Here is a 16585-nt window from a genome sequence, read left to right on the forward strand (position 1 = left end):
GACCTAAAACTTTTGGCTCAGAAGTTTAGGAGAGTCACACTTTCTTCAAACGTTGACCCTCTTTCTCCTTACCTATTTTGGTGTTTGGCTTAAAATCTGACAGAACCTGTAAAACTGAGCTCACACTGAAGTATTTAAAAAACACACGTTAATAACAACCTGCACCTGGCTCCAACCTTTTAGGAAGAGCCTATAAAGAGCAGAGCACACCGTCAGTATAACTGGGGCCAAATAATCATAGTTGCTGAGTCATGCTGTCTGTTTCTCTGCGCAATAAAAACACTCTTTCTAGCTGGGGGCAGCTGATGCCTAAAAGGTAATCACACTCCTCCAGATTTTCCTACTTTCCCTCATCACCTTTACTGCCAAGTGCACCCTCACCACACACCGTAACATGATTTTTTTGTCCCCATTTCAGCTATCTCTTCATAATTCAACTCAGGAATAGCTCTTCAATAGCTCTCTTCTTACATGTGTTTAAGGAATTTCTTCTTTGTAATTTGTTCTCTGAACATGATTGGCTGACATGATTGATTATGTGCACATCTGTTGCTTGTTGTCTTTAATGTATAGTGTGTGTGTTTCTTGGCTGTGATTTTACTGCATTTTACTGTTTGTATGTCTAGGTACATATATATATGGTGGGTGCACTGAGGGTTCCAACCATGACATTGCCTTAGCTATGGTACTCTGGAGTGTACTTTAATAGTCCTGAGGAGGAACAAAGTGCAGATTGTTAAAAAAAATAAATAAAAAGGAATCACATGAGGTTAAGTCACAAAGACACTTCCTAAATCATATAAATTCAACTTTAATGAGGAAAGAGGAAAGCCCTGTGATATTTTTAGATGTATTAATGCAATTCATATCCATAATTTCTTTAGATGGAGAAACAAATTGCAAATTTGACCTTCATGTTTCAGCTCACCAACTACAATTTACATACGCTTCACATTAGTGTTGACACAATAAAAAAAACTCAACTTGCAACTACTTAAAACAATCAAAGTGAACGTTTGTCTTCTTTATCTGTTTTGTCAAGTTGCCTATTGTCAAGGTGCAGCTGGCTACATATTGAACTATTTGGAAAACTCTTCTACTGTAGTTGGTATTTTGCTGGTTTTTTTTTTGTTTAAAAAGGTTTGCTGTTAAATATGTCATCACACAACAATAATATAACTTTGACAAAACAATGCACATGGACTAAATGTGTATTGAGATGAATTACCCATCTCCATACCATGCTGAAAATGATTGACTTTCATAATAAACAGGAAAAAACAATGGCAACTTGTAATGCGAAATCAATCTAAAAATGTATGGAAAATAGTTGGCAGTGATGAAAAAATAAGCATTTTTCTAGTTAATGAGCAAAACATGTAAAACCACTTCTATGGTGCTTCAATTTAAATATATCTTTCTCTCTGTCCTTTGTAAATTCATAATCTGCATTGCCTATGATTAGTAAACCTTTTTGTGGCATAAAGTACAGCTGTACAAAACATTTTAATAAACGTACCTTGGTGCCCACACATGCCTGGCCTTTCTTGTACTCCTTATGGGACACTCTCTTGTCTAGCTTAGTCCATAGTGCTTTGGCCTTCCAGGTGGTGACCATCGCCTTCAGACTGCTGTAGAAGGTGCTGTGGTCTGCAGGGTCGAGCTCCAACTGTCTGCAGAGGACGTTGAAGGCCTGAAGGGTTCCCTTACAGGTCGAGGCCTGGACAAAGTTCTCAAACAGCTTCCCCACATTATCCCTCTCCTCCTCTGTCTCTCCCATCTTTCCCACAGCAGCAGATGGTTTGGTGTGCCGAGGCTCCTGCTTACTTCAGCACTCTCTGCCAGATGTGGCTACACCCTCAGCTTGGGCCGCACCGTCATGCCCAGTCTGAGGAGGCAATACATATAACAGTCTGATGTCATCTCATGGCAAAGAGTCTCTCACAGTCCTCATTAAGAGTTGACATCTAAGTCAACACATGCATTTTGAAACACAGTTAGCTTATATCCACACTGACAAGAAAACATTCCAAGTACAGACAAGACTGTGAGATAAATACTAGAGAGAAAATCAAGCAAGAAAGTAAACAAATGTGCCAGTCTGTCGTTGTCGGACAGCTGTTATTTAATACTTGTGCTTTATAGAGGCTTAACCATGTGAGCCTATAAAAGGAGTTGCTTGTGGTTCTAGATAGTACTTACTGGTTCAACATAGAATCAAACTTTTCAACGGCTTCAAGGTTCAGTGATAGCTTTACACAGAACAAAACCTTTGACCGTCTTGAATTGTAAGCAATATATTTTTTCCTCCATATAGAAGTATAAACCTTCTTAATGGCAATGAAGGCTAATGTAATGGCTCCAGGGAATCAACAATATATATGCTACATACATACAGACACTACTCAAGTCTTCACTAACATGTTGCAATTCTATAGAAATAACACTTCTACTGTATATACTCTGTTCAACATGGGTAAAAAGTGGTTTCCCTAGTATTGCAATTTAAAGAACCACCGTTTGTTTCTGTTAAGCATCTTTCATTCCTGGAGCGCAGCAGTGACCATGGATGAGTGGACCAGAAAAGTATTTGTCTTGTGGTATTTTTCATTCCAGCTGAAAACCAGACAATGTTTTCAGCAGCAAGGAGAGAGAGATCTTTGAAACTACTTGAAATGCAAGCCCACACTAACACAGATTGATTGGTTTTGATTGGGTATGCATGCTTAACAGTCCACCTTCTCCTGAGGTATGTGTATTCAGTGTGCTTACACATGCCTGCGTGTGAAAGACACGCTTGTGTCAGAATTAAATACAATGTAGTTTTCTCTTTCCTCCAATCAACCATCAAGCATTTTGAAAATCATGCCAGGATATCTGTGCCAGAACTTAACATCAAAGCAAAATGTGGAACCTTTCTGCATTAAGCATGAGTGTGCTCACTTGGGTGGAGACCACAGCTTCTGTGAGTTTTGGTACAAGTCTGCCTTTGATATTTTAATGACCTATGGAGCGGGATGGGTAGGGTTAGAGGAGAGGTCAGGCCAGCTGTGTAGGACTCTAAACAGACACCCACAGTAATCCACTATTACTGTTACACCGCGCCCCAGAGTCTCAGGTGGCAACGTGAATGTGCCATGAAACTTTAGCCAGGGACAATACACTAATGCATGCAAAGGTTAGTCACTATATTCAATGATCACTCAGTCTTTGGTCACAACCTTGTTTCTGATTGTGATTTAAATGTGGTGAGAGTCTGAATGTAGCTCCCAAAACAACATTTTTCCCTAGGCTAAAATTAGCATATTAATTTGCACAAAGATCCTGTTTTGGCTGTGTGTTTGCATCCTGTTTTGATGCTGCTATTGTTGTTTTACATTTCAGAGAAAGATTCAGGCAGGGAAAGGAACACCAATCAGCCCACAGAAATACTGTGCACCTAGCTGACCCTCAGTCTGCTGTATACACCTTTGTAGCTTCAAAAAGCCCCAGTCCTGTTGGTAGATACTGTGGACCTATGAGTCCAACACTCAGCTAGCCCTCTCACTGGCTCGACCCGACAGGTAGTCAGAGGACCACCTCCATACTTTTTTGGGGAATTTACTCTCTGATTGTCAATGAGTGACGAGCGATGGCTGAGACAGGCATGATATATGATGCAGGTGCTTTAATCTTTCATGCATGGCAGCAGACTGTGATGGGAAAATTGCTGTGTATTCTACCATGTGGTACATGGAGTGTATCTTTTATAAAGCCTCTGTGGAGTGATTTCTTTTGACAGTTGGGAGTTTAAAAGAAGTTTGTTTGAAGTAGTGAGATGTAAATTTATGCCAAAAAAGGATAAAATGGATAACTATTGTACAAAATCAATCTTAGATTTTCATAACTGCTGTTTGCGGCTGTTTTTTCACAAGAACAGCTAATAATAATTTTATGTTGATATCATTTTATTCCAGACTTTGGCCAGTGTTCAATAATGTCTCGTGCCTTTGGTGGAAAGTGCACATAAAGACATGTTGACTGCAAAGCGGTAAAAAAAGGCACAATTATTGGAACCATCTGTTGTACGAGTCTGCGAGGACTAATGAAAAAGGTACCACTTACTGTCTTCATAGCCAAGTCAATGCACAGCACTCAAACTACATTGTCTCAGACAGAGTCCCATGACTTCACCATCTCAGTCTGACAGAATGGAAAGTCACTTGTGGGCAGACAGAACAAACCCACAGAAAGGCTTTAAAAATACAACTAATGATGGACGAAGCGGAAAGAATACACATGCGCACACACACATCACAACCACACCGTATAATGCTTAAGAGGATCAGAGAGTTTAGTAGCAGGTTTTAAGTCTCCTGTCTGTTTAGAAAATGATCTGATTGAGTGAAACCGACTGCAGCTAATTGATAAAGTGACGGGCAATAATTCATTACTTTGTAAACAATGAGGAATTTATACAGTGATATCTGCGGTTTGTTAGTTTTATTTTTATTCACTTCTATCTCCTGATACTTTATGTATCATTTTACCATTATATATGTCATTACTTTACTGTGCTGTGACACATTTCCCAAAGAGAAAAGTGTCTGTACTTTGTACTCTGTACAGGATGGATCTGCTATCGAGTGTATATAAATAAAAGCACTGCTGTGTGTCTGAGAGACATAGCAAGCTATCAGTTTCCAGTATGATAGAGGGGGAATGTTAGGAATGTGAAAAATTTACCTGTTACACCTGGATGGCAAAAAACATTTGTTTAAAAATCAGAACATGCACTTTTATACACACACATATCCTCGCCCATTCCTGTAAAACACACACACACACACATATTCTTATACACTAATGTAACTCATCATTAGTATTCTACAACATGGATGGCGAGACAAGGAACAACCGAGTGAATTTCAAGTCTCATAGGACAATGCTGGCATTATTCTAGATTTTTCATATTGTCAACAAATCTCATGAAAAGAACAAAACCAACAATGTGTTCCTTTCCAACTTTCCAACCCTGTCTGTGACACTAAGCCCCTAAGCCACGTCCTTTCTACTGAGGACTGAAATCTTTAAAAATGGGTCAGACATATATAGTTTCATTTTTTCTTTTTTTTTTTTTAAAAAGCACAGCTGGGCACTGTAGTTTTTAGCAAAAGTTACTCAAACAGAAGTAAATAGTACATTTGTTAGGGACTATTTTTAGCAGCAGATTAATACACATTTGGTGCCCTAGTGAGTATTTACAACACAGGACGGTGTCCATGATTACTGTAATGAACGAACAAGTCACCAGCTACAACGGTGTGGCTCATTTATGAACGTTTTTGAACACAATGGAGCTAATTAGCTATATCAGGCTTTGGCTACACAGGCAATACTTGTAAGATCAGTTCATTGTTGGTTTTGGTCTTTTCATTGGATTTGTTGACAATAAATAACTATAGAATATTGCCATTATTATATAAATAATTAATTGAATACACTTACATGTACAGTATATGACAACCCAAAAGTGACCATGTGTTTGCCAGTGCTACATGCAATAGCCAGCCCCATTTAAAACATACAGTATAACTCTGACACTGAGAAAACTGTAAAGACACTGAACCAAGTGTGAAAACAGTGACGCAGTGTCTTCATTTGTTTCTGCAGAGCACATAGCTTCAGGCTATCAGAATACAATAGGAAGCTGACAACACAAGGAAAACATTGGGAGCGCTGGGAAATGCACATACTGTAGTGTCGCCAGCCAGCAACAGTAATTACAGATTGGACTGAAGAAAACCAGGAAGGAACCCTCTGTAGGCCTGATAAGCAGGCAGTGTGCCTCAGAAAACACTGCACTCATGTGGACCTCAGCCTGCCGGTTCTGCCCTTCACAAGGCCCCAGAGCTCCACAGTATTATCTCAGCTCTCTGAAATCTGGCTGCGTGTTCGGCCAGCAGTGCCAAAACACAAGAAGATCTGACAAGAGCAAGGTAGAAACACTCGCAGAACGCAGTAAATGTCAGTCAGCTTCAGAGGAGAAAACAGTTCATTTACACAAACAGGAGCAGGCTTGTGAAGCTTCAGGGCTGCTCTCTGCAGGCCCCTCTGGCCCACGAGGTGTGTTCACCACATGGCTCCTTTGGAGAATGATTTATCTGGACACACTGAGCACAGAGTTACGCCTGCCCAGCTACTGACACAAACAATTCACTTGAACAATTACTCTGACTCTAACTATGCATTCTCATTTGTTACAATAAATTAGCCTACTGAATTTGTTATGATTACAATGAGTGTCCAAAGAAAACAGATTCATCTGAACATACACATACACAAATTAGTGAACGTGGATCCTCTTAAGCATCACAAATGTAGTAAATATAAACCACAAGGCGAAGACAAGCTGCAAACAGACTGTCACTGAGGGTCAAAGATCAGTGGGCGTCTTCCATTCAGCCATATCACAGGGGCAGCTCAGTGAAGGTTGAGATGGCAGTATTACTGCCTGGCAGGAATAGCAGATTCTGTAAGCCAACAATCAGTAAAGCCAGACTCAGAATAGTCAAGTGTCATGTTGCAGAAGTAAAGATATCAACAGGGCTAGAACATGTAAACAAGAGACCCTTTAAACAAGACTACCTCAGATGAACACATAAATATACCAAATCCACCTCAATAACAGTCAAGTGTTCTGGGTTCACCTGTGTTAAATTGTACCAGGGCCTGGTAGCAACACAGAAAAAGGCTTCTCACAAAACTAAACATTAAAAACGACTGTTAGGACACTATAGACTTGCTGCGACACCAGAGTGTTTTGGTGGTTAAACTGAATCATGGTGATGCACTGAGAAAGAGATATGATGCCTTATTTTACATTTCAATGTAGCTGCAGCAACGTGCGTGAGCTCCCTCAGCCCCTCCCATCCAAACTCTTCCTGTGGCGTGTGTCTGGTTTCCTGTCCAGATGAAAGCACGCAGGAGAGATGCCTCTGTAAATTTCCACCTCTGTGAGTTTAAAGCATGACTAAGATATGTTTAAAAACCCTTTTCAGTGCGCTCCTGTCCCTGCCAGATGGAAAGTGTTAATGATATCCTGGGGGGGAATTTACCACAGCAAAGTCCCCTTGTACCTCCATCTTTAGGTGTGCTATTGGTTTTAGATGTGTTATGTCCCAACATATCAGCTGTCAAGAAAGCAGATATGTTGTTTTTTGATACACTAGCAGGCTACAGGGAACAACATGCTCCACCTATCTCTGAAAAGTTCCTCTCTCTTTTGTGTGACGCCTGGACGCATGTGTCCATTTTTATGCTGTGGAACAAGGAAGGAAACATATTGCAGAGAGGAAGGAGAAAGTTTACAACACCTCCCTGGCAATAATGAGTACAAGCTTCCACTCAGTCAGTTTATCGGGCTGCATGAAACAAATTGACATTGTTTTCATCCACAGCATGACGTCCTCACATGTCTTTATTACTCTGATTAATTAACGGATTGATTGAACTGACATTCATTCATTCATTGATATATGTATCTCTTTAACCACAGTATTTGTTGTTTCTAAAACAAAAATTTTATATATTTAAATAATGTCTCGCATTTGTTAGTATCAATTATATCTTTGCCTGTATGCAAGAAGCTGTAACAACTGTCATCTTATAGGTGAGCAGTCTTGCATACGTCACACTCAATTGTGTGTCAATCTGAGCTTCAAAAGGCTGCTGTAACAGCGTCGACAGGTAGTGCCAAATGCAGCTCAGACTTGCAGGAATGAGAGTCTGAAACACTTTGGTGTGTTATGTACAGTCAAGATATATAGAAGGCGAGGCAGTGAACATCATTTTTATATTTTTTTCGTAAGCATCATCATGGTGTAGGCCTTCGTTTAGCTGCATGATAGGAGGGACCTGTGCGGCTTTCTGTAATGCTGTTTTTATCTCCACACACACTGTTGTTAAGTTAAACTCCAGTAAAGCTGGTAATTACAAACTAAAACTGAAAGGCTGGCACAAGAATTCGCAGTTGTAAGCAACTGAAGCAGTGTTAAGCCTCTCATGCTAAGAGTTTTTTTCAGACATTTTGGCACCAGTCAGAGGACAGTTTGAAAAATGTGGAAGTTTGTATTTAAACGTCAACTGAATTAGTTTGTTTCATCGGTTTCTCATTGTGTTACAGTGAAGTCCAGGACATTAGTTGCATTTGTTCATACAGCTCGAATTTACAGCCTTGTGATGTTTGTATGTTCTCTCAGCTCGAAGGTAACTGTATGTTGTAAGAGGAACACTGTTTACTGTGTATTTCCATATATTTTATAACATAGTCAGATGAATGACTCAAAAAAAGGCTTACTGAGAGTAAGCAGGAGGAGAATAACGTGGTTTGCAGTTGAATGTTTATGCACAAAGAGGTCGTTAATCTCCATGAGCATAAATCACACGGGCCATCAGCGTCTGGGCCGGAGACCAGATACTATATGTATGAACACTGTTTAGATGTTAGCACGTTCACTGGCAGAGCCACTCTGTAATAAAGTTTGTATCTTACAGTGTGATGGAGAAGGGTATGCTGTATCTTCAACAGTCGTGAAGTACACAGGAAATGATTGCTCACAGCAGTGGGAAGGATGACTCTAGTGACCCTCCTTAAAAATGTTGCTGAGCAAATGGTGCATCATCTTGCAAGACAAATGAATCATGCCAGACTGAGTGCTCTTGCGGTATGTTGAAACGTGGACGAGGAAGAGGCAGATTAGTCCTGCTGAAGAGTTTAGACAGCCTCACAAATTAACCAGAAAGTAACCAAATCTTTTGAGTCTGGACACTTTTTTTCGTGTTTCATTGAGAATCCAGTGTTTATCAAAAGGTTCAGCTGTGTATTTGATCTGTAACAATGTACATTCTGTAATCTGTAACATTTATAGGCAATTTCTGTCACTCACTGAGCTTCATTCAGTAACCTGACAGTACAGCCTGTCACCACACCTCTCTTTATTATGTTTGTGTCATTACAACCCCAAAGACAGAATGAGGGCTTTGTCTGGAAGCTGCTGCGCAGGTGGAGTCAGCCTTAAGAAAGGCTGAAAAGAATTAAAAGACCTGGTAGAGCTCATTAACTTGCACTGACAGGACCACTTTTAGTTTAAAAAAAAAGCCTTGGTGAGGAATTGTTGTATTTACCTGTGTCTACTCTGTTTAATCTGTAAATCCAGTTTAAATGGGTTTGCTTTGAGGCATGTTTGAAAAGCAGCTACGCAGGCACTCAGAAGTGATTTATGCCCAAACGTGATTTACGACATTAAACATCAGCATCACAAATATGCAGCTTGCGCAACTGGAGATAACCTTTATGTTATCAGGGAGCAGAGACAAGCCCAGATGTTTGACTCCTCTCAGAAAGCGTTCAATCACCGCGTTCACAATAAAACGCGAGATTGAAGCACGTGTTCATTGAACTCCCTACTCACCAGAAATAATGCCACCTTGCTTACAGCAGTATAAACAAATCAGCATTATCTCACTATCACCTTTCTAAACGAGACTAATGTAATGGCCAGTGTTGTCTTATAATACAGTGAACCGTGGGCGACTTGATGCCTGTTTTTCATTCCCTGTGCCATAACTTTTAATATAACCATGTCTGGTTGTCATACTAGAACTCTTGTTAAACTTGCTACTGGAATACAGGTTTTCAAATAAGGAAACAGCTCTTATGCCAGATGTCTCAGCCTCACACTTGATTAGGAAACACAAAAACACTGCGAGGTATGAAAACAAAATCACTTACCTCATATCTCAACTCAATCCAAACTCTTCTTCGGTCAAACAGCTGTTCCTGGACTGTTGTGTGGAGTGTGTCGGTCCTCAGTCAGCCTGACAGGCAGCAGTTTCTCTGTGCAGCTCGAGTCCAGTGTTTGAGGGCGGTGCTCTAGGACACATCCCCTGAGCAGCTACGGTGGCTGCTGTTTAATCCAGAGGATCCAGGTTTTCTCATACAAAAGGACATAGTTCACTACTTCACCGACCACCCACCGTCTTCTGATAGCCTGCGAGTTTGCCCCACAGGAAGAAATTAGGCTAGTAACTACACAACAGATTGGATTTACGGGGTTGAGTTGAATCTGGGTGAAAAAACTGGATGAATGATAAATCATTAAATAGGCTACTCAACCCGAAAAACGTTATTTAAAGGCACGGGCGTAAGTCTAAACTAACATTTTCAGATCATGAAGATAGAGATAGCTCAAAAATACACCAATACGTAAAAGCAAATAGCAAGAGGAAGACTTCATTCTGATACAATACACCGGCTTTCAGATGTAATTCCTCATGTTGCACGAGACCACCTGGCGCCATGTGTCCCCGGACCACAGTTAGTCAACACATTATAGGCTACGTTTTACAAAGTGTCAGCAGAAACTGTAGTCTACGCAGCACATGGACAAAAGCATTGAACAAACACTGCAAACCGCGGAGTGCGCGGTCCGGATATATTTACTATGAAATCAAATGACGCCATCTTGTGGCCAGACTATGAAACTACGGCTGCACGGAGTCTGGTTCAAATGATTGGTTCACCTTAATTATGAAACATATTTCCTCACTTACCTGAAGAGTGGCCATGGTTTAATTTGTCAGTTGAGGTCAGTTTTTGACCTTTCTGCCTCATCCACACCACAATACAATGGAAATTAATGAAACTTAGCTCGTGGTGCTCACAGCATTGGAAAAATGAAGGTTCAACTCGCTGCTGTCTAACTGTCGTACGGTTTTTATGCGGACTATTTCTTTTCCTTAGAGTTCTAATGAAAACTGCTTACAGTTATTACTGGGTATCAAAGTTTCAGTATTTAGCATCTATCACTCACAGTACAGGTATGTAGAGCTGGACTTTAATTAGAATAGGACTTGTAACGTTAGAGCTCCTGTAACGGAATGTAATGTAATTTATAAAATTGTCTCGATTTGGTTAGCGAACTAGCTAACGCTACATCAGGACATCTCAGAATTGGAGTACAATATTGTATAATAATAATTTTTCAATTCAATTCAGTGGCTTTATTGGCATGAATGTTTTGAAAACAATTTTGCCAAAGCATCCAAGTACAAATTAATCAAATATTTGGACAATACACAAAACACTGATATTAAAAAACACACACGCACACAAAAACAGTAAAAAAACAAATACACAAAAACAGTAATATTAGCACAACATAGATAAAATCATGGATGTATTATAATAACTCCTATTATACATCCATGGATAAAATACACCTTGAACACTTAACGTTAGCTAACTACTACAAAAAAAAATGGTAGGCTTGTGGCTGCAGTTTGGTATTTAATGCCAGTTAGCTCTAATAGTTAGCTAACTAGCATGAAGTAAAAGTACTGTTGCTATGGTCACCTGCAGTTTACCTCGCGTACTAATTCAGAACGGTGGTTAAACTTGACCGGAACTATGTTTGAGGTGTCCCGAACAAGTTTAACGAACAACTACGAGCCATTTAGAAACCAGCTACTGTTAGTTTTTTACCTGTTTAGGAGGTGTTATGGAGATTAACATGTATGAGGTGGTGATGATGACCCCCTCAGTGACGGAGACGTATCAGCTGTGGTGACGCTGTTTGAGTTTCTCAGCATCCCCCGCCACACCCTCCTCAGAGTGCAGCAGCAGCAGCCGCAGCAGCAGCAGCATGATGCGAGTGGCCCTGCTAGTTTTGGCTCTCACAGCAGTCTGCAATGGCATCCTCCCTGAGATAGTGGACTCGGGCATCAGTCACATCCTGGAGGACAATTCCGCCCAGGGACAAACTGAGCTGGACCGCATGTTTGTGGAAGTGGAGCAACTGCCAGAGGATCCGCAGCAAAAGCCTGACGATGCGTTTCACCAAGTAGGCAGCCAAGTTGCACCACTCAGTCAGCATCTAGATCTAGCTTTTTACATGACATAGCATTATTTCACTGCTCACTGCTGAAAACATACATTTGGTTTAAGTTATTGGCTGGTATAATGAGAACACTTCCATCTCTGGACAGAAGTATAAAAAGCTTAGAGGCAGCAGTGGAGGGAGCTAGAATATGGGAGTGACTTCTTAATGCATCTCTTTACCTGACATCTAACTCTGATAATCTCTCCAATCCTTCTAGAAGAGCAACGAGAGCATCTCTGCTTCTGATAATGTGATTGATAATGAATCTGTCCACACCTCAGGAGACCAGGTAGGCTTATAAATAATAAACAAAAGTGAGATAGTGTTTGTTTCCCCTATGTGAATGAAACAGATGTTCTACCTTCACACAGGAGACAAACAACATTACTACAGCCGTCCAGTCCAGTGACCTGGGGAACGATATTGATCATGTAAGTTTATTCTGTTTACCTACAGTCCTAAATGATAAACAGTCCAGTAAAAATCAATCTTTAAACTCTTTTGTTTTTCATATGACCTTTGACTGCTCAGATTAAATTTTTCAACATGAAAAGCCCTCAACATTGCATAATGTCTGGGAGCAGCATCACAGCCAGCTGATTTGTCAAGTGCATTTATCACAATGATGACTGTACAAAATTGTTGATAATTAAGTGATGCTGTGTGCTTTGAGCTTTTGCTGCTTATAACAGCTTCGAACAGAGGGGGTTCTTATGCAACAATACAGATTTATATTTTCAGTATAGTCGTATAAAAACCCAATTCAAACAGCAACTTTCTGATATCTTCATTTATTGGCTTACAGTGTTACAGCACAAGTAAAACACAGCAGATAAAACATTTATTTGAATTCCCTTGTCAGCATTATAATGATGTAGATCATCACCTTCAGTTTATTGTAAGTCTCTTGCTACTTTTACACTTTGTATATTGGCAGGAGAGTCCATTGAATGGTGTACTGTTAGACACATTATAGAAAGACAGGAGAGGCAAATAGCTGTTTACATGATAACTCTGGGACAAGAGTCTGTCCTAGTTACAAGAGGTAAAAATAAAACTGGAGGCACCTCTTTCTTCATAAATATGTTGCACGCTTTCTTCCTGCCTAATTGGCTGCAAATAAGCCGGCTGCAAATAATATGCAACCTACAAGTGAATTTATTTAGTTTTTTATTTTGCACACTGTGACCTGCATGTGTATTAAATCCAGAGTCTCTCTACCCTGAGGTTTGAATCTCATGTAGGGTCACATGATATGCAGAAGGGGTGCCAGGGATAAGACTGATATATTAAAATTTGTTTGACATATTTTACAAAAACATGTTCAGCATACAGCATCATTTCTATACATAACTAGACCAACTGGAGCTCACTCATGTTCTTGAAAATGTAAACAATGCCATTCTTATTTCACATGATAACTGAACAGCTCTCTGATTGCATGGAGTTAGAAAAGGCTGAGACACCCTGATGTAATCCTTCCTCCCTCTCTTGTCTTTAGGGATGCATCACTGACGAGGACTGTGGGAAGGGAAGGTATTGCCTTTATGACACGCACAACTCCAAGTGTCTGCCTTGCAAAGCAATCGATGTGGTAAGTGAAACTAAGTTACTTTTATATGGGCACCTGCACTTTTCAGTTTTCTCTGCACAATTTCTCAGGTCTGTTGCTTTCAAACACACATACGGTCACTTCCGGGCAGCTGGGGTTTCACTTCGACTGCATTGCAGTGTGTCCACAAGTGTAATTGGAGTGTGTTGTCTGTGAACACTCTGTCCCATGAGCTTCACATGAAAGGACAGCATGCATCAAGGTTAAATAAGAGCTCTTCTTTTCCTTCTGCTCTCTCAAAGGACGTCTACAGCAAAAAGAATATTAATAATGAGAGTCTTCTCTGTAGAGACTCATTGGCTTTATTTAAGACTTAGTTATTACTGCTGATTCTGTAGTGGCTTCTTTGGATGAATTGGCCTTGGTGTAGCAGAGTAAAAAGCAATGCAAAGGGATACAGATACTGGCAGTCTGCCGTACAAGGCTACATTATACAGGGATAATAAATACAGAGGACAGGATCTGTGTCTTGTCAGAAGCACTGCACTGAAAAACTCTGCATGGAAATAACCAGAACACTGTTTACTGTATCCCCAAATGAACAATTCATAGAGGTTATGTAGGAATAGGAACGTGTCTCACAGCTATCAGAGACCAGTTGACCCGCTGATCTCATTTATATTTAACCAAAAAAACATCAGCAGACTTACGCTTAGAGAATTATTAATGTCATTAATGCCCTGGTGAGTTTCAGCCTCGTTAAACTGAAGGTGCATGTCATGTTCTCATTTCTGCGACTTTTAAGTGTTAAGAAAATGAAAAGCATTTTTTTCCTATTTTTTCAGTCCTGTACTAAGGATACAGAGTGCTGCGGTGAACAGCTGTGCATATGGGGTCAGTGCAGTCAAAATGCAACAAAAGGAGAGGCTGGCAGCACCTGTCAATACCAGACTGACTGCAACCCAGACCTCTGCTGTGCTCTCCATAAAGGTACGGTACAGCACAGACTACAGTAAATGCTGCTCAGTGATTCACTACATCCTCTCAGAAAATGCATGTGTGTGTTTTCTTTGTGCGTTCAGCCCTGCACTTCTCTGTCTGCTTGGCTAAGCCCATTGAGCGTGAGCGCTGCTTTGGTGCCTCCAACCACCTGCTAGAGCTGTTGTCCTGGGACATAGGGGACAAGGGACCCAGGAAGCATTGCCCCTGTGCAGGAGACCTCCACTGCCAGCACCTGGGGTGAGTGCAGTACATTTAGTAGCACAGAATGTCTTAAATCTTGTATTTGTTGTTGAGTGAATGATATAAATGAATGAATAAATGATAATATCCAAGATATTAAAGCTTTACATGGATGTTTTTGACAGACGAGGGTCCATGTGCCTTAAAGGAGAAGACTCAAGTGAAGAGGACCTGACAGACACTCTGTACTCAGAGATAGACTATATAATCTAGACATAGCTTGATTTGATTCACATTGCAGTGTAAACAACTAGACAAGGGTCTCCACTGACTCTAGCAGCTAGCAGTCATAGCACTTTCTGTTTGCCATCTTTATCCAAAGTGGTAAAGCTATACAGCATGGGAAATGGATGAAAGTATATTTATTTTGTTTGCTTTAATTGAGATCTGAGGTTTACAAACCTTAAAGGTTTCTGAAAATGTAGATATAAAAGTCACAAACGAAAAACAGGAATCACTATATTTGCAAAGTCCTGTGTTGATACTAAACACTGGTTTCTTGACTATTTGCTGCATCTCTACATTGCATTGTAACACTAACCCATATCTCATGCTAATCCCAGCCATAGCATTAACCGCAACACACTGAATGTAACTCTAGATACTGAATAGCTGTAGACTACTCACCTCACTGTTTAAAACTGAGACCAAAATCAAAGTTTCATTTGAGCCACCCAGTTTGCAGTCTCACTGCATTTACTGTGCACTAAGAAGAAGAAGAAACCAGATATAATCATGCTTCATGTACTGTATGACTAACAAAACAGTATCACAGAAGCAGGCAATAATAAATCATGTTTGGGTTACCAAGAATCACTTTCCTCAACATTACACCTATATTCATCTACAGGATGCTGACACTACCATGAGATGTCAGTAGAACATCTGGTAAAGGATTCTGTTAACATTTACATTTCTGCTGTCAAGGACTACACCAGTTGGTCATATTGCCATCTAGGAAGCTACTTTGCATCCTTATACATGTCTGAAAAAACATCAAAGTATTTTTAAGAGTAAATCTAATTCTAGCTGAACAAAGCTTTTTTCCCCCTCTGCAATTTCTCTTGTTCCTGAGAAAATGTTTTGGCAAACCTTGCTGCTTGATCCCAGCATTATCTGCTCTGCTGCCAAGATTCTCATGTTGCTGTTCCACATAGGTACTGTTTGTTTTTGCCAAGAACTAGGCCTCAACATTTTAATTGTGAAGAAGTGACATGTAATTATATGCACGACAAGAGTTAGCCCTGTCCAACATGCCATGTTGTGATTTATTCTATAGTAGTTTATATTAGTGTTTTCATATATATATATATATATATATATATATATATATATATATATATATATATATATATATATATATATATATATATATATATATATATATATATATATATATATATATATAAAAAATTGTCACTTTATTTCAATAGTCCACTGTTGCCTTTTAAGCAGTATCTCATATCCAGCAGTAACTTATCCGACTACCTTCAATTTGATTGTCAATTACTATAACTTGTTTTGATTAGTCCGATGGTTGATGGTGGACTCTCAGTTACAGGACAGTAATTCCGGGCTATTGAGACAAATCTTGTTGACAGCCTGCTGAAAGTTAGAGCCAAAACAAGTCTCCTGAAATTGTTACTCTTTATACTGTACGGTGGAAGGTGGAAGCTCAAACAGTAATAATGGGGGGGTACATTTGCCAGCTTTAGAAGCATAAACTGAGTTAACAGTTGGAAACAGCTGGATAATAATATTTAATAGAAAAAAGGAATTACTATTCCTTGTTCAGTCACATCATGGGCACAATGTAGTTTTAATTTCAGTACAAGTTTTGATTTGTCAAGGAGCTCTCGCCACACCTGCA

At 39.9% G+C, this 16585-nt stretch overlaps 2 protein-coding genes across 18 annotated transcripts in view; one reads left to right on the plus strand and one right to left on the minus strand.

Annotated features, from left to right (window-relative positions):
• mical2a (microtubule associated monooxygenase, calponin and LIM domain containing 2a) overlaps nucleotides 1-10487 on the minus strand; it is a 37104-nt gene extending 26617 nt beyond the window's left edge. For 7 of the 16 annotated variants that reach the window (XR_006378018.1, XR_006378017.1, XR_006378020.1 and 4 more), the window contains exons 1-2: nucleotides 9773-10486; nucleotides 1520-1888 (exon numbers count right to left, since the gene is read on the minus strand). Coding sequence is in view for 10 of the 16 variants with exons in the window: in XM_044196029.1 (XP_044051964.1) it covers nucleotides 1520-1780 (261 nt within the window). In the remaining 6 variants the exon portion in view is untranslated. Of the gene's footprint in view, nucleotides 1-1519; nucleotides 1889-9772 lie in introns of those variants that run through there. The other 9 variants (XR_006378021.1, XM_044196096.1, XR_006378022.1 and 6 more) reach the window with 8 other exon arrangements.
• Nucleotides 10488-10617: 130 nt separating this feature from the next.
• On the plus strand, nucleotides 10618-15528 carry dkk3a (dickkopf WNT signaling pathway inhibitor 3a). Of its 2 annotated transcripts, XM_044196130.1 has the most exons (8): nucleotides 10618-10860; nucleotides 11584-11882; nucleotides 12139-12210; nucleotides 12293-12352; nucleotides 13423-13515; nucleotides 14319-14463; nucleotides 14556-14712; nucleotides 14841-15528. In XM_044196130.1, exons 2-8 carry the CDS (start codon nucleotides 11685-11687, stop codon nucleotides 14926-14928), a joined length of 813 nt encoding a protein of 270 aa, XP_044052065.1. In that variant the 5' UTR covers nucleotides 10618-10860; nucleotides 11584-11684; the 3' UTR covers nucleotides 14929-15528. The 2 variants fall into 2 exon arrangements, with proteins under 2 accessions (XP_044052065.1, XP_044052055.1); XM_044196120.1 differs by lacking the exon at nucleotides 10618-10860 and having other exon boundaries at nucleotides 11354-11882.
• Nucleotides 15529-16585: the final 1057 nt, after the last annotated feature.

This window comes from Siniperca chuatsi, linkage group LG1 (genome assembly GCF_020085105.1).
Source record: "Siniperca chuatsi isolate FFG_IHB_CAS linkage group LG1, ASM2008510v1, whole genome shotgun sequence".
Lineage (NCBI taxonomy): Eukaryota > Metazoa > Chordata > Actinopteri > Centrarchiformes > Sinipercidae > Siniperca > Siniperca chuatsi.